Source organism: Pogona vitticeps, chromosome 1, assembly GCF_051106095.1.
Source record: "Pogona vitticeps strain Pit_001003342236 chromosome 1, PviZW2.1, whole genome shotgun sequence".
In the NCBI taxonomy this organism is placed as follows: domain Eukaryota; kingdom Metazoa; phylum Chordata; class Lepidosauria; order Squamata; family Agamidae; genus Pogona; species Pogona vitticeps.
The window spans coordinates 322,684,314-322,708,908 of record NC_135783.1 but is presented as its reverse complement, the minus strand read 5'-3'; the positions used below and the strand labels follow the sequence as shown (position 1 = coordinate 322,708,908).

At 38.3% G+C, this 24,595-nt stretch overlaps 1 protein-coding gene and 1 long non-coding RNA gene across 3 annotated transcripts in view; one reads left to right on the top strand and one right to left on the bottom strand.

Annotated features, from left to right (window-relative positions):
* Nucleotides 1-21,395, top strand: part of LOC140703236 (uncharacterized) — a 33,516-nt gene extending 12,121 nt beyond the window's left edge. Inside the window, exon 2 of the long non-coding RNA XR_013545080.1 lies at nt 21,148-21,395. This is a non-coding gene — a long non-coding RNA (uncharacterized LOC140703236). The remainder of the gene's footprint in view (nt 1-21,147) is intronic.
* NRXN3 (neurexin 3) overlaps nt 1-24,595 on the bottom strand; it is a 1,709,419-nt gene that overhangs the window by 1,364,416 nt on the left and 320,408 nt on the right. For both annotated transcript variants that reach the window (XM_078393277.1, XM_078393271.1), the window contains one exon: nt 12,596-12,625. In XM_078393277.1, the coding sequence (XP_078249403.1) occupies nt 12,596-12,625 (30 nt within the window). The remainder of the gene's footprint in view (nt 1-12,595; nt 12,626-24,595) is intronic.

Genomic DNA, 24,595 nt, shown 5'->3' with positions numbered 1-24,595 from the left:
CATCTCTACACAACACTGAATGTTTCAAATGAGACAGAGAAAGCTTTTCAGTTATATCAATTAAATATTCAGTTTGTGCAGAGTGAAACCTGAGCCCCATCAAAAACAGTACACTACAATAATACATCAGAGAACAATAGTTCTGCTTCTGTTTACACACAATACAGCCATAATGTCTGTGACTCCCAAAGGAATCATTCTTCTTAATGAAAATTAAAACCAAGCCAGAGTCAGATGTTTATTCACGTATAAAGAGGAACAGTTTTCACATAAAAGAGAGACATTAGTGCTGTACTCACTCAAATTACTTGTCTGCATAATCCCCAACACACTGTTATACACTCTTCACTCCCACATTATATATAGAGTACAAGCATCTTAACCACATACAGAAATATGGTTTATCTTCATTTTTCAAGTGTGGCACCCTATTTGACTTTTAAATATCTCACTCTGCAAGTTAAACAACCAAGATCTCTCCCCTAAAAGCTGAACTGAACAATTCAGTAAAGGATAGGAGGGAGTTGAGAGATTTTTTTTTACGTTAATGAAATAGCTCTTAACTACTTACTAGTTGGAGAGGAGAAAACAACAACAGTTATTCCAGATAAATTATGTCAGGTTCACTCCACTCAAAGCCTATCACTGCCAACAGCAACCTACAACGACCTTTGCAACATGATGGCCATTTCTAGTTCTCTCAAGTTCCCTGGGATGTTCTTATCTCCTGAGCCAATGGAACATAACATGCAACATTAGTTCCATTCATACATTTAATTAAGAGTACAGTACATCACCACAAAATTCAGGTGAGTTTGTCTTCAAAAGGTCATTTCCTCCAACTCACTATCTTTATGCTGTTTTACACATCAGACTGGATCAAGTCAATTCAAAGTGAAATCTGACTAAAACAAAAAGCAAAAAACACGCACACAGCTAAGTGTACCACCGCAATAGATTTCAGCAATAAAAGACTGTACCCAAATGAATGTTTTATAATATTTAACATGATAGGTGCCATCTAGATCACAATTTCAACTAATGCCTATTCCAAATTTTAACTCATTCAGCCATATACATAAGAAATGGGCAAGTTTGTGTTGCAAAGCCCCACCCGTGATGTTACACAAATTATACAGGGTCCTGCATACAGTGTGAGTGTGTGAAAAATAAATTATAAATGCATAGATCTGTACATGCATAGGCCACCATGTATTCTGAAGCCCTGCACTACTAAGAAGTTTCCAGCTCCCATATAAGCCTTCCATTTACATACATTCCAGCAGTACACAGAAATGTGAAAAATCCTCTGTCAGAATGTTGTTACATTTCTCTCAATTCCATCTAATTTTTCTTCCCATCATTGTTTTGTGTTGACCTTTAAGACTGTTTTTCAGGTTCAATTTGTGTGTATTTGTGCATTTTTCCTTTTGTGTGCATTTTATTTATGCGTTTCCCTAATTAAGGCGAAACATTCTCCCACTGATTAAAACATTATTTTTTCTTTCTTCTGTCATGCAGATTTTTATTCATTCACACAGTAAAACATGTAATCTTGTATGTAGCTTATTTCTCTGAAACTCCCTGTTATCCTTGCAAAGGACACATTTTCATGATGAACATATTTTTCCCCCTACAGTAACTATCAAGAGCTGCCAAAAGGTTATTTTCAGAGACAATCTTGAATCCAAAGAAATTTCTTCCAATCTTAACTATACTGTACACCCAAATGTCAAAGGGGTGTTACTTAATGTGCATGACATGGTAGGGCAGAGCAACACAGCACTGCTCTGCTTATGCATTCAAGACAAATGTGTTTACAAATGGCTGAATAGTTTGTTAGCCTCCTTCTGAAGCTGGCTTCAGGGCTTCACTCTTTAGATTCCATGGATTAGTTGTTTCTCAAAAGTAAAACAAAATGTTTTTGTTATTAGAAAGACACAATAAAAAAAAAGAAAGTAATTCATCTGAAATGCCATCTGCTTCAAAAGACAAAAATATGGTGCTTTTTAAAAAATATGTATGGAGGGATCAAAAGAAAGGATGACGAATGCCAAAGTATTTCAAAATGGATTTTCACAGAACAAAAAAACACACTATATCCATTTTATACGACAAATCAACATCTTAAGAATGATAGCTAAGGGTGACAGTGTATATGCAATTGTGCTTTCCCCCTACTTTATAATTAGATACTATTAGAGCACATTTTTAAAATGATTAGTCACTGATAGCTTGCTTAAATATTTGCATAAACCCTTGCCTATTAAGCTGATTTTATTTGCAAGGATCTTAAATCCTAGTGGTGTTGCTGGCAAAGTGAAATGGAAAATTATTTTGCTTGCAACTCATTTAAATGCTACTAATTATTTAAGAATGCAAAAGGAGGTCAGTAATTTTTCCTCTTGTCACCTGCCACTCAGCACTTTTCACCTTGGACATCTGTAAATTATGTAAATAGAGTTTCTAAGGTTACAGCATGAAGTGGCATATATGAAAAAGGACACGGGTAAAGTTCTTTTATCAACTACTTCTGTGACTACCCTTTTAAAAAAAAACTTTCTCCCAGTGGACATGCTAGCTGTGGTATTCTGCAACCTATGGAGTAAAAAACCTATCACTTTGCCTCACTTTATTAAGAAGGATACACATGCAGTAATGCCTCGCTTTACGATTGCCCCGCATTACGACGAAACCACATTACGACGATCTTATTGCGATCGCAATTGTGATCGCAAAACGATGGTCTAAATGGGTTATTTTCACTTTGCGATGATCGGTTCCCTGCTTCAGGGAAATGACGATTTTAAAACAGCTGATTGGCGGTTTCAAAATGGCCACCGGGTAAACAAAATGGCTCCCCGCTGTTTTCTGGGATGGATTCCTCGCAAGACAGGCAGCGAAAACGGCTACCCTATGGAGGATCTTTACTGGACGGTGAGTTTTGACCCCACTGGAATGCATTGAAGGGGTTTCAGTGCATTTCAATGGGGTTTTTTCCCCCTTTACAATGTTTTCACTTAACGGCGATTTTCCTGGAACAGATTATCGCCGTTAAGTGAAGCACCACTGTATTTGCAAAATTCAGGCTTGGATCATTTTAACTTTACATGTTTTTGGTGGGCACTTTTTGAAAACATTTACTTTGTGTCCCCTTACAAAAATAGCATGAAACATTTCTGTCAACAGAAATATACTTTTCCATGTTAATCTTCAATTTGTATATCTAAACACCTAGTAAGCTCTCTTATATTAGCAGTAGAAAGCTGAAGAAAGGGACACATTATTGAGAAAGATACAATTACACCAGTTACACTACAGCTCTGTTTTCCTGTCACTTAAGCCAAAATTATGGTTTAATAAACCAGGATATAAACTATTAGTGTGCTGATACATGCATCCTGATCACTTTGATTTAATTCTTGCCTCATGCAAATGGATAAGGCAGCCACAAAGGTGATAGTTTCTCATGACATCCAAAACCAGGGCTGTGGTTTAGCACCTTCAAACAAGCCGGACTATAAGTGAGTTTTAAGCCAGAGATAGTTGTCACATAATCATTTTGGTTTGTCTAGATGCAGTAAAACAAAGTCAAAAGTACGCATGAGTAAAGGGAACAGGCAAAGGCTCAAGAGGACTTTGGAGAGGGGGATGTCTAACCTTACCTCCATTCCAATAATTCCTCTGCTTCATACTTCCTTCTCAACTAGTGATCCAATCAGCATCATAACTTCTGCAGTGCCTTTAGTAATGTGACAGCCACTATGCTGAATGTTTTGAGGTCACTTGGGAAAAGGCAGGTTTTGGAATCCCGCTTACTATGATACTCATAACCATTACTACCATTAACACAGTGAAAGAAGTGACATTAGCAGGTGCTTCAGAATTGCATGAGGTTTCAGGAGCAGTAAGTCGTGCCCTGCCCCGCATTACGACGAAACAGCATTACGACAACGTTTTTGCGATCGCTTTTGCGATGCAAAACAATGGTCTGAATAGGCTTTTTTTCGCTTTGCAATGATCGGTTCCCTGCTTCGGGAACCAATTCTTCGCAAAACGATGATTTTCCTACAGCTGATTGGCGGTTTCAAAATGGCCACCGGGTAAATAAAATGGCTCCCCGCTGTTTTCTGGGACGGATTCCTCGCAAGACAGCTACCGAAAATGGCCACCCTATGGAGGATCTTCGCTGGGCGGTGAGTTTTTAGCCCATTGGAACGCATTAAACGGTTTTAATGCATTTCAGTTGGTTTTTTATTTTCGCATTACAACATTTTCATTCTATAGCGATTTCACTGGAACGAATCAACGTCGTAATGCGAGGCACCATTGTATAGTGTGATGTGCACTGGAATGAAAGCACTCAGTGGGGGAAAACTGGGACATTGTATTGTCACTAAACACACTAAGGTATTTAAGGCTCAATTGTTTTCAATGTACAGTATAATGCTTCAGGCCACTCAGAAGTAGTTCATATATGTATGCTACAGCAGTATTCCTGAGAATTTAATCCCATCCTTTTCTAATTAAAAGGAAATGTGTGATTTATAAGACGCTGCTTGAGGCAGACATGGCCAGTCAGACAATAAGGGCTTAGTTTGGGAAATAGTCTGGTCCATTTTTAGCTAGATGCCTATTATTATCCTGATTTTGCACATGAGGATATAAAAGCTAAGAGAACTGTGGTTACCTCTGAGTTTGTTTCAGTGAGAATTGAACATGGGACAACCCAGCCCAAAGCTCCTATTCTTTTCCTTCATACCAGCTCTCCATGGGGAATTCCATGTCTCTTTACAACAAAGGAAATAGATGAGCATCTGGCCTGCCAAGAGCAAAATCAATCACATCTCCTCAAGGAAAAAACTGGCCTGTTTTCCCTTGAGGCTTCCCACATTTTTCTGTACTGGAGTTTCTAAGGAGGATTATGTATAAATGGAAAAGTCACCTTTTTGGACAATTTTCCAGGATCCCTCATGTTGATTAGGAGATTCTGAAACTTGTAATCCAAAAGCAACCATTCAAAGCTCTGCATTAGGACTATGGAGTACAAAAAGAACTAAACTGATGGTTGGCAAAACAAGACTCTTAATAAGAACAAAACAAAAATCATTGTAGGAGTTAAGACATTTGTAATGAACTGTAACAGCAAAGTCAGTTGTCATTTCTTTAACTAAAAGTTTTCAGGAGAGCAAAAGATATAGTATAGCATAATCTAGGCATTAACTCAAGCTAAACAGTGATTTAGAAGTCTGTTATTTATCACTTATTTTGTCAGAATTTATTTAATACTGTTAAGAAATGCAATATATAATAGTGTTTCTCAAAAGGAACGCAAGCGACATCAACATAAACCTAAGTTTACCCAGTCATTCTAGAAGCCCGTTTCCTATTTGATTCCAGAGTTCTTTAATAACTTCAAAACCTTACAAAATTCAAATCACAAACACCTTGAAGAGTGTATGGCATAAGTGTTTTAGAACAAATACTTCCTCTTCTTTACCTGTCACCACTACTGGTTGTATTTGATCATGTTTTGCCTTCCAAATACAGACTGCAATAGAAAATACTTCCAACCCTTTGCTGAACAACAGGCTGTTGCTATAAAGCAGCTGATCCCAAGGATAGAGTGTGTGTATCCCAAACAGCCATGATCTGATAACAGGAAAGTTCAGTGAGTTAAGGAGAGCCAGATGTCAGAATATCCCACAGTGCTTCCTGGAAAAAGAGACAGTCTGTGTAGCCTTGGGCAAGCTGCACAGTCCCAGAGCACCATAAGATGGGAATGGTAAACACTTCTGAGTACTCTATACCTAGAAAACCCTGGGAGGGGTTGCCAAAAGTTGGCATCAGTAGTAGTAGTAGTAGTAGTAGTAGTAGTAGTAGTAGTAGTAGTAGTAGTAGTAGTAGTAGTAGTAGTAGTAGTACATTCTTGCAATTACTTTAAGAGTATATCAATATCTCTGTGCTCTGAAGGAAAGTTCCCTTGTTTTCAGCCACAACAGCAACTCTGGGTGAAGATATAACATCTTACATTTCTCTCAAGGACTGAGGGAACATACTACAGGGAGCAAGGTTGCTAACACATCACAAAAATGCACATTTGTATGCCAGTTCACACATTTTGCTGTTCTTATTTGAATACTGGAAGTCTTATAGACTTGAACAAAGTTGAAGGCTTCGCTTCAAAACGCCAACATCATACTAAGAATCAATATAGTACATTTTAGTGCTTGACACTCACTTTATTTATATATTAATAATTCAAACTAACTAAACTGTAACGTTCAGACATAGGTCAGTGTACGTTCTAAATGCAGGTTCAGCTGTACTTTATAGACCACACTGATAAATACAATGAGCTTCCTCCAAAAGTAGGTACTGTATCTCAAAAACTGAAATGGAAATGTACTACAAAAGACATGTTGTTAAAGGATCTGTTGTAGGAATTACTCTAATTCATTTTTTGCCCTCTCTTATTATTGTTGTCAACCTAAGTAAAAAATACAGCAGGCTAGAAAGTGAGATGCTATTGATTATTTGTAACATGATCTCAGTGAGAAGGTAAGAAACACCACACCCAACTGTAAGCACAGAATCAACACAACTGGGAGTCTGTAGAATGAAGCAGCTTTCCAGGCAATCTACCAGAGTCTCTGCATTACAAATGAGTAGGAATTAATTATTTTTCCTTCACACTTACCTTGGGAGGAATACACTTTAAGTCTTGGAATCATAGACCTCTCTGTGCCATTATGATAATTACATGGGCACTCCATATGGAAAGCCAGCATGCATGGAGGTCTATTTGCTTTATTCTTCTCACTCATTTTTTGAGGAGGGAAAATCGCACAAATTACAAGAGCACATATACGCACATGCTTACATGAGAAACACGTGTACCATATATGACATGTAGTGTAATGACACAGAGCCTATTCCTGTCACACACAGACCACTCATGCTCCCTGGATTAGGCCTTAAATTCATTAGATTCCAACAAATCTCTATCGCATGATGGCAAAATACATCATATTTCCAAGCACTATTAGGCAACACATTTTTGAAAAATCAACCATCTCCCAGAAGATTATTTAAACAGCTGGTTTAATTTAAATTTATGTTCCTGAGTCGTCCTCCTTCTTCCTCCTCTTTTCCCAAACATATCAAAAGGAGGCCCATAGCAGACTCAGTATGCTTTTCTCTTTTCAGAGGTATGATTAGGTATGTTTGGCTGCCCTATCTGCTATCAAGAAGTGCAAGTTGCTGAAAAGTGCATACCTTAACTGATCTACCTGAATCAGGTGTGCATTTAAGTGAAAAAAAGTGCTGCATTTTGCAATCCATGTTCCTTCATGGTTAGACTTCCATAACACAGCATTCTTCCATTCCCTTCACTTGAGCTGTATGATTACAATGTTTTCTCACCATCACATGTGTTTCTCTTTTTTCACACATTGCATGTGCCCAACTCTTTTGAGCATGAATAGTTTTTTAATTCATGAAATGAGCAGGCCTTATGTTACAAGCTGAGATGGGCAATATTAGTTTTTCAGACTAATACTCCCCAAATACCCCACCCACTGTAGCCACTGACCGTGCTGGTCAGGGATTCCAGGAGTTGTAGTCCAGAAAATAATGACTTCCACCTCTAATCACACTCTTCCCACGTTCAGCTACACTAAGGCAACAGCAGAATCAATATGGTAATTCCAAGTGCATACGTAAACTGACTTACTGTGTTATCCAGTTACTGTACATACTTGTTACAAGTTTCATATATTGCTTCTGTAATGTATGAGAAACTCTCAAACTGGTGGCATACATTCACAAGTCAGAAACAGCAGCTGTTGGTACACACACCTTACACGATTTCCTATGTGAATCAAATCTGCACAGCATCCCATAGATTTTTTTTCAAGCACCATATGGTATACAACAGCACAATATAAATATTAAAAATATTTCCTCAGGAATAACAGGAAGGTGATTTTTAAATAAAAACAAGGACCATGCAGATATTAAAAAGATGACACATGTACATTTTACAAACATGCCAATAATCAGAGCTATTATTTTTAAAAGAAAAATATCTATACCTTTACTTCTACCTATAAGGCATGAAGTTGTGTTTCATTGTCCACATAAGCACAGGTACGGTGAAGAGTCCACCAGGAAGAAGGCAAGAGAAAACAGCAGATGGAAGAATAAAAAATAAATAATAAATAAAAATCAGATCACTATACACATCACCAAAAGACAATTTGAAATTAAGCATCTGAACACAGTACAAAAAAAAGAGCACACAAAAGCACACAAACACAGAAGGGAGATAATCTAACCACACAAATACTGATCTTTAGCTCCAATTTTATATGGAGAAAGCAAACCTCATGCAATAACAGCACGTCAGAAATGCACAGCACACCACCTCAAATTCATAATGGCAGAGAAAACAAAGATTAAAACACAGGTCAAAAGGAGGGTATTACCATGTGGAAATATATTTGCTAAATATTTTCCACTTACTCATGGTGGTGCAAGAAGGACAAGAATGTGTGTTCTAGATATATAAATAACACACTATGTCTCTATATTATATCACCATTGTATATAATATGTATTTGTAGACACATCTATTCACACAAGTACATTAGCATTTTACGCACTCTATATAAATATTATCATGGTGGAATAAGTGAAAGAATTAGCTGGAAAGAAAAAGACAGACAGTTTACTTGGCACAATGAGATGGATAACATGTGAGAGAGACAGAAATGTCAGAGGTCACTGGCTCCCTAGTTTAGTCACCAGGCGAGGGGAAGCAGGATGAAGAAGCCACAATCAGTGATATGACCATCATCACATTGAATGGGCTGCAGCTTGCATCCTCTACATTTACCACTTGCTTAAGAGGATACATACCTCATAATATAATGTTTTCCATGAATCTGTCTTACATTGCTCAAGCTTTTTTATTAACAAAAAGTGATAGCTGGGCTGGTGATAGCTGGGCTGGCACACAGTGGCCAAAATCCTGTTGCATAACATAGGGAGTCTGTTCCTGTTTTGGTCTGTTCCTTGCCGAAGAAAGAACTTTCAGTATGATTCTCAGGGCTGCATACAAATGAACCAAGCCACTTGGTACATGTGACCCTGAAATTCATGGCCACAGCTCTTTCTTTGCCAGCAAAGAACAGACCAAAACCTACATTTTTCCTTATGCTATGCAACAGGATTTCAGCCAATCAATCAATCTATCAATCAGTCGATTGATCTATCAATCTACACACATATAAGGTGTATAGAGGCAGAAAAGGAACGATAAAATAATTCAAGAAAATACTACATCAGGTGGGATGCTAAAAGTGAACAGTAAAGGGAGAGGAAATTGGAAAGGAGAAAGATGATCTTAAGTCTTTGTATTCTTTCATAGCATCCACAGTAAATGCATGTAGTTTGGAGTTTACTATAGACAATTTATATTGTTGTAGATGGACAACTGAAATTTTCTAACTTTTTAGCCCTTCAATCTTAATCAGTGTATGAGCTGTGCAAAGGAAAACCTAATACAATCGTATCACCTAATCAGAGTAATTTCTTGTGTCTCCTCAAGAGGGCCCAAGGATGCTTACAATCTTAAACAATACTAAAAAATTATTTTAAAAAACTAGAAAAATATATTCTTACAATATTAAACATAATTAAACATGCATTGTTTTAAAAAACCAATAGATAAAAACAATTTAAAAGCATTCAACATAGAACTTGTTTTATCAATGGTTAGAAGCACGTTCTATAGATTAAGAGCTTGATATGTATTGTAGTTTTATTGGCAAATGATTGTGGGCTGAACCCAGAAGACACGATGTTAAATAAGCATAGATGGATTTTATATATAATAATAATAAAAAAAATTTAAAAATGCCACCAAAAACAAGCCCTCAAAACTCAGTAGCTCCATTTTTATGAATCCCCTCTTAGGCAGCCAATTACCAAAAAAGCCTGCCTGAAGAGAAAGGGTTCTGCCTGCTTCCCATGGGAGGGGGTTCCACAGCTTGGGAGCAATAACAGAGAAGTACTTCTCTTATATCTGTTCCAAATGCATCTGTAGGGATGGCAGGACTGAATGAAAGGCCTCCCCTGGTAATTTTAAAACCTAGGCAAACTCAAAAAAGGGAGATGCAGGACATTCATTTTATCATCGTATCCTAAAACAACTTGCAGAATAAAAGGACTTAAGTGGATCCTCTCCATTCCAGAATTCCTTTCTTCCTCCCTCCCTGCTCCTTTTTAACATCTCAGCTGTTAACAGGAATATATTTTGGAAAGACTGTGCTTTTTTTTGTACCTCTTCACACTTTTCTGCACTTTTTTTGGTGCAGAATGGACTACAAAGTTATCACCACAATACGATGCTATCAGCATTTAATGAGCTGAAGTATCACTGCCCCTCTCATGAGTTGCATGTAGGTGCATACGTGCATGTAGGACTAGGAACTAGAATTTGCTGTTTGTGCCACAATAATGTGATCCTCATCAAGTGCAAATTTTACATCTTTTGAATAGGCACTTGAGACCTGCTAAGTACAATGTTTTACTCTGGCAATTTCTTTGTGTTTGGCTGCCTAAGCAATGAGAGCAGATGGAAAGCAAAATGGAGTAGAGGACCAAATGAAGAGCTTCTTGGAAAGTAGCCAAGTATTCTGAACAGAGACAAACAGAAATAGGCTCTTAATATAATGACAGTAATGACAGATCAGGAACTGAAATCTAGTCTGCTGAGCCTCATTGCTCACACACAAGTTTCCAGCCCATTTTAAAATTTAGGTAATATATCTGTAATCTTCAATAGCTGTGCTGACTGAAATAGCTTCCCCTGAAACATTGCTACTGATCAGAATATTAAAAGTCTATCTGTACTACACAGATAAATTTGATACAGTTTTAACTGCTGTGACTTCATCCTTTAGTAGAGGTCTCATGTAGTTCCAGGACTAAAGAAGAGCTCTTTAATAGATAATCCTAAATATCTCACTAAATTACAATTTCCAGGGTTCTTCAGAATAGAGTCACAACAATTAAAATTGTATGAAATGGACATTACTGAGTATTGCTGGGACATCTGTAATTAACTGTGTATGTCTCCCTGTCCACTACCTGTTTGGCAAGAGCTTCAGCAAGAGGATAAACAACCAATCTGCATTGAGGACTAGGATTAGAATTGGCTATTTGTGCAACAGCAATGTGGCATCTTTGGCAGGTTCTTTTCAGACCCAGCAGTTGTGGATGGCTCTGTGAGAATTGCTAGTAGTAGCTACAGTAGAACATATCGCTGTTTGTGCCAAGACATTTAAATAGTAAGTGACTCCTAGAAATAAAATGCTCCAGTATAGCTTTGCAATTCTAATGTGCCTTCTAGTGCCGCGAATTCTAACGTGAATCACTTAGAACAGAGCTGCATGCTAAATTTATGGACCATGATTGAGATCTTGACTCCCCATGTTGCTGTCAGGATGATCCTACTGTTATATAGGTTCCCTTACACCTGGAACTAAATGTAATGGTATAACTGTCATGCTAAACTGAACACTTAATTTATCTGACTCATCAAATGGTTGATTACCATTTAATGAAACATCTACCATCTCTCTCTAACACCTGTCATCTCCAGAGGGAATAATGACCACACTACCGAAGGTCACGCCAAAGCAGCACAACATCTTCTATCTGCTTTACACACTCTCTGAATGCTTACTAAAGTAGTACAAAGAAAATACATCTTGTAGCATCTTACAGATGGGGAAGTTTTATTTGCCACAAGCTCTTGTGGACTGCAGCTCTCTTCTTCAAATGTAGAAGGAGGCCTTTATGGTGGGTGCCACAAGACTTCTTGGTTTCACTACAACTGATTATGTACAAACACAGCCACTCCTCTGGATATCTGCATAGGTGCATTTCTTTCCAACCCATACACCTCTGTTTTACGCTGGGTGGAGACCCATACTGCCAGTTTCAATAAATGAACAATAATATCTGGTTCAAACTACAAATGCAGGGCCTCTGATTTAAAACTACCTCATTTTTTTAGACATCTCAAAGTACATTATTTACCTCTTTGGATGTTTTAAACTGCAGGAAATGAAAACCATTAGCTGTAAATAGTGTCTTCAAAGATCACTGCCACAAAAATGTTAAGCATATTTTTGTAGAACATTTAGCCAAAAAAAGAAGAAAAGAATTCTGACAGCCAGATCTACCAAGTGTCAAAGTTGTGGTGTCAGTTATAAAAGCAAAAGCAGAAGGACTGGGGGAAGAATATGATAAAGAGCATGTCAGACCTTCTTTTTCAATTTGCCTTCACTATATCAATTCATTGTTAGCACACCTGACTTCAGACTTCCAGGGATTATCTTCTCAAACATTGGTTACATATCTCAAATTCAGCAAATGAATGATGGAAAGGCAACAGATGGGAGTAAATACAAAGCAGTTGGACTGCTTTGGGTATCCCAGCCTACGCAAGCCAAGCTGTGATAGGAGGAAGCAGGGATCATCATATGCAAATACTAAAGAAAGCAGGAAAGAAAAGACTTACCTTGCTCGCCCATCATCAGGTGTGAAAGGCCTTTGAGAAACAGAAAGGAAGGAAGTGAGAAAGAATGAAACAGAAAAGAAGAAAGGCAAATATAGAAACACCCATGTCATTTATATAGCCCAATAGTATTGGAGGTCGCCACATACTTAATAAAAAAGTATGGATATTGCACTCCTTGCATGTGTGCACAATATGTGCATACACATGTGTACACATTCCACAGCTTCCCACATAAATGGAGAAAGCTTGGTCTGCAGACAGGAAAAAGACAATCCTTATCTCCTTCAATGAGAAATGACTTACTGAATTTCGTGGCAGAAGTGTAGCCATAGCCAGACATCTGTATGAGATAGTCTTTCTGGGAAGACCAGCAGGAGACCTTCTAATACTAATGCTTTGGCAGGCAATCACCCATATTTTTTATCAAATATAAGCAAAAGGTAACGCAACTCCAGTCTATATTTCTGATTAAGCTTCTATGAAAATCAAGCAGTCAGTCACTCACACATTATAATATAAACCAAGAGTAAGAAAAAAGCAATCTGTATTTTTGACTGAGGTCCTGTTAAATTCAAATCACTAAACTCAGATAAATAATTTGTTTTGTGTACCATTTGTTTCCAGTTGGTATCATAGCATATTTCAAGCTTTGGAAACATGCAAAAAAAAAAAAAAAAAAAAAAAAAAAAAAAAAAAAGGACACAGAGACAGCTAAACATAGATCTTCTAAAACAAGTCAGAATCAAACGGTCACTATTTTAGAACCAGTGCATTCATCAGATTTTTCAGTCAGTGGTAGCTTTTAGGTTGGTAGTAATTTCTTCATTTCTTCTATTCCTTCACCCTTAGAAATCTAAAATCCAGATCATCCTAAGTAAATATTCATCCAATAGAATTTTCCATCAGAAAAGGAGATTAATATCTATAATAACTGTTTTTATACACACATACACAGATACACAAATATTTAGATGTTAAAGATTATTAAGGATTTGGGGAAGAGGAATAATCAGAAACTACAAGTTTAGCAATCAGAAATCTTCCCCATGCACACATATGCTATAAATAAACACAAAAAATATTTGTTTTGATTAAGACATGTCCCTGATTTTTCTGAGTATATTTGATAAACGAGAAGACATGATTGAATTTTTACTTCATTTGGAGATATTGATGCACATGTGACAAGAGTTTATAGATGCAACTACCACTGCTGCCTAGGAAGACATATGTAGGTTCAGCTCTGCTGGATGCCGTAAGCCCAACTCTATGTGGGTCAAAACACAGATTTTCTAGGATTCTGGCTCACGTGGAGAGCTTCCATGAATAAAAGAGACTTTCTCTTCAGAAATCAATTTTTTTTGTGTGTGAGTGAAGAGATGATGGGAGGGGGGTGTCAGTTCTTTGTGTTTACTTTAACGCTGAACAGCTGAATAGGGCTACAGTCTGAACCTGACATTTTGATGTCTTACAATATGTGTGCATTATATGAGTTGCTAATACATTTTTGCCTCTGACAATACACAGAAGGGAGATTTTGAATGTTTCCTTATAAGCCTAAGTTTTTTTTATCTGTGTTATAGAATCTACAAAACCTAAATGATACATTTTCCAGGTAACCAACTCAGAGATCACCCACAATCGGGGGGGGGGGAGGTAGAGTTTCCACCAAATATTAATGTATTCTGTTTTTATTCTGCTGGTGACTTCCATCTAGAAAAGTAGCACAGAAATTATACTAATATATTTTTTAAAATTGCAGAACATTATGCCTTGGGCTTTGTTACACTTGACTTTGACTGAGAAAATAAAAATTCAGAATGCTGATTATGGAATCTGTACCCTCACATTTTGTTTATTTTACTTTTTTCCCCTTTAATTTTCTTTTCATTCTTTCTGAAGAAGTCTATCAGCATTTCAGCATAAGTAATACTATGTTTTAATTCATAAATCAACACACACACACATTTGGCAACAGCTCTGCTGCAGTGAATGAAATACATATGAGTTGTATCCACTAGTGTCCCTCTCCTGTCGGAAGTCTACTTGCCTCAGAGGGGAGGAGAGGAAGGAATTCCTCCCAGTTTCCCCAATCTCAATATCTGTCCACCTGAGCCTCCCTTTGTACCTGCTCATCCAGAGCAAGTTGGGAGCAAGTTCAGCAGCCTATATTCGAGGGGAAGGAGACCTTGACAAAAAGTGTCCCTCCCTTTTCCACTAAAGTTTCCACAGGATCAAAGAGCCTTCTACAGACAATGAACACATTTGAGTATGATAACACAAAATTAGAAAAACTAAAAAATTTACACAAAACAAAGTAGTATATTAACAATCGTGATAATATACAACATTAAAAGCCCTACAATGCTTTATACTACAAAACAGAAAAATGTGTTTAGTAACTGTGGCGTTCGCCCTTGTGGCTCCTGCTTGTCTTTCCATCACAAAGGCTCACGTCACGTTTTCCTCTCGCCGCCACCAGTGGATTACCTCAATCCACAATATAAATTACGTTTGTCAGAACATTTGTCTTGTGAACACAAACAGAACTTTTTTATTGGAGTGAAGCGGATTGAATAATAACAGAAGTTTCTCAGATAAACATTATACACAAGCAAATCATCAACAGTTCTCTCAGTACATCCTTTTCTCTTGCTATATCATTACCACGTTCTCTACCTATTTTTCTAACAAGCTCCATCTCTCAGTATCTGTTCCCTCTCTCTCTGACTAACCAGCCCTATCTAACTCCTCCTTCTCCCGCCAAACCTCATGTAGATACTGACTCCGCCTCTCCAGTCCTCTCATAGGTTCATGCAAATCAGGTCATGAATATGAATGGCACGAGTGACATGGGTGATCGTCACATTCCTCCCCCTAAGAAAAAGTTTGTTTCCTGAGGAAAACCTTACAGTTTACCCTTGTGAACAATGGAACATACAGGAAACATTACATACAAAACACCATCATAACAATATGCTTACCAGTTATGTTCTAAATCATATACCATATTTTACCATATAACACATTACACTTACCATATACTTATACATACCTTATACTAGTTTCTCTCTATTACTATGTTTACCAGATCAAACTTATTACTGTAAACATTTGAAACAATCAATGCAATTATAAACATTTTCCTTACTCACATGAAGACAGCTTACATTACTTCTACATTAATAATGCTACTCACCATTATTATTTTCCATCTCTATATACACCTCTTAGTTAATCAGCATTCAATGAGACATTTCATTTTAATTGCATTTCATTACTAGTGCACAAACAGAACATTTAACACAACATTACACTCTTTTATCCATCCATTAGTTATTTGGCCTTCAAGACCAGGCGTTAGCAACCATATTTTGAGTCCATTTTATGCTGCAGATCTCAAAGTCAAAGTCTTGCAGGTTTAGTGTCCATCTTGCAAGCTTACTGTTAGCATCTTTCATGGTTTGTATCCACACCAGAGGGAAAGGGTCAGTGCAAAGGATGAACCTCCTGCCCCAAATGTAAGGCTTCAGTCTTTGCAGTGTCCAAACAGTCGATAGGCATGCCCTCTCGATGGCAGATCAATGTCTCTCACCAGGTTGGAATCTCCTGCTGATCAGAGTAACTGGGTGCAGTTTTACGCTGTCATCCGCTTGGCACAGCACCATTCCAAGTCCGACGCTTGATGCATCCACACAAACTGTGAACTACTGGTTGTAGTCTGGCACAACAAGGGCAGATCCTGAAGCCCACACCCTCTTCTGTCTACTGGCAGTCATTGGGCAGTCTGAAGTCCACTGGATGTCCTCAGCTCGCCTCTTCTGGGTTAAGTCAGTCCTCTTTCTAAATAGTGGCTTAATTTTCTCAGCTGTGGGAAGGTTAAGCAGTTTCTTCCACTTCTCCAGCATAGCTATGACTGCGTTCTTCCTTCAGATATTATGGTTTACGCTTTCCTCCTCATCAACAAATTCACCCACAGGTACTTCTGTTGCGAAGTTCTCCATATGTGGGGGACCACTATCATGGGTCACCTCCAAATTCACAGGCATGTTTGTTTTAAGTGTAATCTCAAAATCTTGGTTTATTTTAGATATATTGAGATTTTCATCACCTGGTTCTATATCTTTAATATTTGGTTTCTTAGGTAGGGGTTTGCATTGCAGGGTTTTAAGGGCTTTTGCAGCTGCAGAGCGACTAGACTTCTCAGCCCTCCAGTTCTGCTGCAGCGAATGCACAGGTTGTTCCCCCCTGCTAACTGTAATTCACTCCCCTCTATGGGTCTCAGCCTCACCAATTTGTCCTCAGGACAGAATGCTCTTTCCTGGGCCTCATACAAGCCTTTTTTCCTTTCCAGGAGTACCCCCCCCCAAGCTTGGCTCTGCTACTTCTAAGAACTTGTTCCTATATTTTACAGGGACAATTTATTGTGATATCCATCTCCAATCCTATGAATTGTTGATAAACCCTCTCTATATATCAGGTTTTTATCAGCTATAAACCTCTCTGGGTGTTCAGGTGTCAGCAGAATGGGATTCTCATTAGGTGTTTTAATACAAGCATTTAAAGTAGTATCTTCCTTCTGCTCCTCAATACAGGAAGTACAGTATTATTAGGGTTTTTCAATATGACCTCCTCAGCCATTTCTGCTACCTCAGGGTTTTCCTCTAGACTGGGGATTCGTTCAGGATTTTCAGGGGTCAGTGGAATTTCCTTAACATGTGCAAAGCATTCAATTAATGTAGGGTCTTCCTTTTGTTCTTTGATGAAAAAGAGATTATTAGGGTTTCTCAGAATAACCAGATCAGCTGTCTCTCTCACTTCTCTTATTTCAGGAAGATTTCCATCATTTCCCTCAGTGGCTTCAATTTGCCTTCCCTGAGAATAAGTTGTCATAAAAACACTCTGCACATGCTCAGCTAAATCCAGACCCATTAAACACCTTCCAAACTCCTAACCATCCCTTATATTTTATTGGTATTTTTCCATGGGCAGCACCACTATTTCAGAACCAAGCCCTTTAATAGAAATATTTTCATGGTCTAACGTATTTTCCTCAGGGACTATATTAAGCTGACATACTGTAACTTGTGAACAAGAATCTTTGAGTGCCAGATACTTATTATTATCAACATAGATAACATCTCCTGAGCTATATAGAAGATTCTGATCACTTTCTATCAGAATGCACTGGACAACCCTGGCCACAGGCAGACCTTGGCTCTCTGACCCTTCTGTTACTTGTGTTGCTATGGCAACTGCTGCATTAATTGTTTTATCATGCTGTACACATAACACCTTCTTAGGGGGCTGGAATCTCCAGCCCTATGCTGATTACAATCCCTAGTCTTTTGAGTCTCACATTGAGCCCAAAAATGACCTTTCTCTCCATACGCATAACACAATTTACTGGCCTTGGGTTCAAAACAAAGGGCCTTATTAACTTTTCCCTCAGGACTATTAGGTTTCAGATCGCTGTGCTCTGGAGATTAGGGTCTGTCTCCAAAATGGCTTCCAGTAGCTTGGGCACTTCTGAGGTAATCTCTACCAAGTAGGTGTCCTCTCCTCCTGTCGGCCCACACTTTTCTACCAATTTTTACATCACAAAATCAAGGATCTCTAATTTCACGAATAGAATCAGTGTGTTCAGATGCCTGTAATATATTTTTAGGATTTTTGTCCTTGACCAAATATTGCAATTCCCCTGGCAACATTGAATAAAATTGTTCTAAACCAATTACATTTTTCATTTGGTCTATGGAAGTGACTTTCTGATGTTCCGTCCAAACATTCAATCAATTTAGCCCCTAATTGGGCATAAGACTCTTCAGGCTTTTTGGTAACGAAATTTTCTTCTAAGGTGCTCTGCATTTATGCCAAATCTAGAATATACCATCTTTTTATATGTAGTAAAATCTCTAGCTTGCTCTAGAGGCATCTGAGAATAAAGCTCAGCTAAATCTCCATTTATTTGTGATCTCAACACTATCATCCTTTCATCATCCTTAATCTCAAAGTCCCAGCATGCTCTCTCAAATGAAATGAGGAAAGATTCAGGGCAATCTCCTTTCCTATATTGGGGAAATTTCTTTAGGTCGATTGTTGAGAGATTTCCCTCACTAGAGTTGTTGTTGTTGTTATTAGTATTTTGGGAAGCTAATTCTAATTGTTTCATCTGTATTTGAAATTCCATTTCTCTTTGTCTTAATTCCATTTGTCTGGCCTCTTGCTCAGCTTTGAGATGTAGTTCCTTGAGCCTGAATTCCTGTTCCCACTTCCATTTTTCAAAATCTTGGGAGCTTTCAATATTTTCACTCTCTGAGGCAATCAATACAGGTCCCTCAGGTCCTTACTCACTTTGAACTTGAGGGTTTCCATTTTCCTCAACCTCTTGAGGATCAATTTCCTCCATTACTGGCTTTTTAGTTCTTTTGGGTGGCATAAGTATGTACCTTCTTGATAAGAGGGACTGATTTCTATTACTGAGTTAGTCAGGCCTCTTTTTAAAACACTTTGCTGTTTTCTTTTTACCAGTATTTTTGTGGGGTACTATGTAGTTCTCAATTGGCAGCTAAAGATGGCTACACTTACTCTGCCCTCACACACAGGCCACAAGGTTTCTTGGTCTGAGACAACCTTCTTGCCTCCAGACACAAAACAAATTCTATTTTCAGCCTGTGCTTTTTATTTTCCTATCACCTCAGATACACTCTGACCCTGGCTTTCATTTTTTATCCACCAGTGCTCCCTTATCTCTCAGAGCCTTGGATTTCAAGCTAGTCACTGGGTCTCTCAAATCCTGAGGTAAACAAAAAAGAATTTTCCCTTTAGAGTCAGTTTCCTATCTTTAGTTCCCCCAGATCTGTGTTCAGAAGCCCCACCACTAAGCTTTTCCACAAAAGCTCTAGCAGGTCACCCACTTCTTCAACACAGACCTCTGACTAAAAGGTACCCACGACTCCAGAAAACTCACTTTTAAACTTTGACTTTACTGGATTATTTTGTATCCCGCCGCTGCCACCAATTGTGGCATTCAGCCTTATGGCCCCTGCTTGTCTTTCCGTCACAAAGGCTCACGTCATGTTTTCCTCTCGCTGCCACCAGTGGATTACCTCAATCCACAATATAAATGACGTTTGTCAGAACATTTGTCTTGTGAACACAAACAGAACTTATTTATTGGAGTGAAGCAGATTGAATAATAACAGAAGTTTCTCAGATAAATATTTTACACAAGCAAATCATCAACAGTTCTCTCAGTACATCCTTCTTTTTTCTTGCTATATTATTACCACGTTCTCTACCTATTTTGCTAAAATGCTCCATCTCTCAGTATCTGTTCTCTCTCTCTCTGAAGATTTTAGACTCCTCCTTCTCCCACCAAACCTCATGTAGCTGCTGACTCCACCTCTCCAGTCCTCTCATAGGTTCATGCAAATCAGGTCATGAATATGAATGGCATGAGTGACATGGACAATCATCACAGTAACCAAAATCATTCTAGTTTGTTACCACACAATCCATGGAGCACTGCATGCTTTCACTTTCATGGGAACTTGAACACTCTGAACAACTGTTTTTAGAGTAGTGATTTTTGTCATAAATACAATTTTTCTTAACTAATTTCTGGCAACTCCCTTTTTCTTGTCTGATGATTGTACAACTTGTTTGTCTTGATTTTGTTTAAAATTCTAGTGAGAAAGAAATAGATCAAAATACATCATATTTTCAATGTGGCCATTTATAATGACAATATAACATCCTGTTTCATTGTGTATATCTATGTAGATTATACTTCTTTATTAGCAAAACACACTGCAAGGTTTTCAGTGTAGTATATTATCCTTATCATAATATGTTGTTTTATTTTGCATAAATAGATCTGGATTAAATTTATATTTCTAACTTACCAATTTTATTACATCCCAATTTATGTATTTGTAAATCTGTTTCTATTTTTGCTTATTCATAAAAGAACCTTCTACCTGCTGAACTGCATTGGTTACTGTCAGCCTTCTTTAAGGTGACATAATACTCTTGTTGTTACTGCAACAGCCTAACACAGCTAATCATGCCCCCTCAAAATATTAGATATATTTAGAGTATATCTAATATATACACACACAAGAGAAAAATGACAGACATACTGTGGATAGATACAAGCTGGAATCCTGTTGTTTGGCATAGGAAAAATTGTAAATTTCAGTCCATCCCTAGCTTGCAAATAAAGAATCTCCACTATGATTCTCAGATTCGCACATGCTGGCTTGGGGTGTGTTCCCAACCACACACACACCCCAAGAATCACAGTAGAGAGGAACAGACTGAAAGTTACACATTTTCTTTTGCTAAGCAACAAGATTCCAACCACAATTTAATTAAAACAAATGCACTTCCCTGTGCTAGAAAGCTACTGTAATCTTTGAAGAAAATCTCTCTTCCCCTTCTTCTGCCTATATAGATTTTTAAAAGGTTTTTTTCTCCTTTCAGTCTTCTGTGTTTTTCCAATAGAAAGTAAAGGTATATGGTTTATTGTGTTTTATTTTATCCCTTAGAAACCTGTCCCTGAATATAAACGGTCTTATGCAAGTGATCAGTAAGTTCAAGAATCATTGTACGTTGTGAATGAAGTTGACAAAATGCCTGTAAGAAGCTTCTTAACAAATTATTCAGAAGTACCTACGTGAAGAACTATTCCATTTTAACTTTGCTTTGGATACTTCACCCTAGTCTTGAAAGCAGATGCTTCCAATGTGACAATGTTATGCCTCACTGGACTAAAGCTCAGAGCTTTAAGTACCATACGATTGCCTCTTGTTCATTATATAAAAGGTTAATTGTAATCACACTGGATCTCAAAGTACAATTTTCAAGAATTAAAGTTGTCTCTTTTATTAAAAAATAAAAGTGTACAGTTTGACTTTCCATATGAAAGTTTTAAAAAAATTAAGTGTTGCTAATTGCACAAAGTGCAAGAAGCCATAAGGACATTTGAAAAAGTAGTTTCAGAGCACAATTACATGAAAGAGCAATGTAATTAAACAGTGGCCCTCATGTTTGAGGACTTATTAGGGGGCACTTTGGTGGGGCGGGGTAGTTACAATGGAAACCTTGGAACCATAACCTCTTTTTTTGGTCATAGTTAATTATGCTGAAGCTCTTAGTGCTTACAGAGTATGAAAATTAAAGCCCTTAAACATAAAGGAATAGAAGTGTATTAAAAAAAAAACAGCTTAAAATGACAAGTGATTGAGGCCGTGAAGGACGATAGAGTCTTTTTGTTCTTCTTAATTATAGCTTGTCCTGTTATACCCCACCAATGCTATACTGGGTGGAGGTTTTTGTATATCAGCTCAAACAAAAGGACTGTGTCAGCATGATGGAAGACGAAAGGTTCCATTTCAACCCAAAGACTGCCATTTCTACTTTTTAATAGCAGCAATAAAAAAAATTGCAACACATAACTCATAAACACAGTGCAAACTGGACAATACCTCTCTGTACATTGCCACATTGTGGTTTGTATTAAGTAATGGACCCTACTTGTAGTTAAAACTGAAGATTTTAGACTTGAATTACAATTAAAGGAGCTTTCGTAAAAGGGTGCACATATCTGAGTAGTTTTAAGGAACTAAGAGTTGGTTGACAAGTGTTTTATTTTATCCCTTCATGGATTGCTGCCTTGTCGTGGCGAAGGGGCTTGAGTAACTCAGAGAAACTATGGGCTATGCCGTGCAGGGACACCCAAGACGGACAGGACATAGTGGAGAGTTCCGACTAAACGCAATCCACCTGGAGTAGGAAATGGCAAGCCACTCCAGTATCTTTGCCAAGAACGCCCCATGATCAGAAACAAAAGGCTAAAAGATATGACACTGGAAGATGGGCCCCTCAGGTCGGAAGGCGTCCAACATGCTACTGAGGAAGAGCGGAGGACAAATACAAGTAGCTCCAGAGCTAATGAAGTGGTTGGGCCAAAGCCGAAAGGACGCTCAGCTGTGGACGTGCCTGGAAGTGAAAGGAAAATCCAATGCTGCAAAGAAAAATACGGCATAGGAACCTGGAATGTAAGATCTATGAACCTTGGGAAGCTGGAGGTGGTCAAACAGGAGATGGCAAGAATAAACATCGACATCCTGGGCATCAGTGAACTAAAATGGACAGGAATGGGCGAATTCAGCTCAGATGATTATCATATCTACTATTGTGGGCAAGAATCCCGTAGAAGGAATGGAGTGGCCCTCATAGTCAACAAAAGAGTGGGAAAAGCTGTAATGGGATACAATCTCAAAAATGATAGAATGATGTCAATACGAATCCAAGGCAGACCATTCAACATCACAATAATCCAAGTTTATGCACCAACCAGCATTGCTGAGGAGACTGAAATTGAACAATTCTATGAAGATTTACAACACCTTCTAGAACTGACACCAAAGAAAGATGTTCTTCTCATTCTAGGGGACTGGAATGCTAAAGTAGGGAGCCAAGATATAAAAGGAACAACAGGGAAGTTTGGCCTTGGAGTTCAGAATGAAGCAGGACAAAGGCTAATAGAGTTTTGTCAAGACAACAAGCTGGTCATCACAAACACTCTTTTCCAACAACACAAGAGGCGACTCTATACATGGAAATCACCAGATGGGCAATATCGAAATCAGATTGATTATATTCTCTGCAGCCAAAGATGGAGAAGCTCTATACAGTCAGCAAAAACAAGACCTGGAGCTGACTGCGGTTCTGATCATCAGCTTCTCATAGCAAAATTCAAGCTTAGACTGAAGAGATTAGGAAAAACCACTGGGCCACTCAGGTATAATCTAAACCAAATCCCTTATGAATACACAGTGGAAGTAAAGAACAGATTTAAGGAACTAGATTTGGTGGACAGAGTGCCTGAAGAACTTTGGATAGAGGCTCGTAACATTGTCCAGGAGGCAGCAACGAAAACCATCCCAAAGAAAAGGAAATGCAAGAAAGCAAAGTGGCTGTCCAACGAGGCCTTAGAAATAGCAGAGAGGAGAAGGGAAGCAAAATGCAAGGGAGATAGGGAAAGTTACAGAAACTTGAATTCAGACTTCCAAAGAATAGCAAGGAGAGACAAGAGGGCCTTCTTAAATGAACAATGCAAAGAAATAGAGGAAGATAACAGAAAAGGAAAGACCAGAGATCTGTTCAGGAAAATTGGACATATTAGAGGAACATTTTGCGCAAAGATGAACATGATAAAAGACAAAAATGGGAGGGACCTAACAGAAGCAGAAGACGTCAAGAAGAGGTGGCAAGAATACACAGAGGAATTATATCAGAAAGATTTGGATATCCTGGACAACCCAGACAATGTAGTTGCTGACCTTGAGCCAGACATCCTGGAGAGCGAAGTCAAGTGGGCCTTAGAAAGCCTGGCTAACAACAAGGCCAGTGGAGGTGATGGCATTCCAGTTGAACTATTTAAAATCTTGAAAGATGATGCTGTTAAGGTGCTACATTCAATATGCCAGCAAGTTTGGAAAACTCAACAGTGGCCAGAGGATTGGAAAAGATCAGTCTACATCCCAATCCCAAAGAAAGGCAGTGCCAAAGAATGCTCCAACTACCGTACAATTGCACTCATTTCGCACGCTAGCAAGGTTATGCTCAAAATCCTCCAAGGTAGGCTTCAGCAGTATGTGGACCGAGAACTCCCAGAAGTACAAGCTGGATTCCGAAGAGGCAGAGGAACTCGAGACCAAATTGCTAACTTGCGCTGGATTATGGAGAAAGCCAGAGAGTTCCAGAAAAATATCTACTTCTGCTTCATTGACTATGCGAAAGCCTTTGACTGTGTGGACCACAGCAAACTATGGCAAGTTCTTAAAGAAATGGGAGTGCCTGACCACTTTATCTGTCTCCTGAGAAACCTATATGTGGGACAGGAAGCAACAGTTAGAACTGGTCATGGAACAACTGAGTGGTTCAAAATTGGGAAAGGAGTACGGCAAGGCTGTATATTGTCCCCCAGCT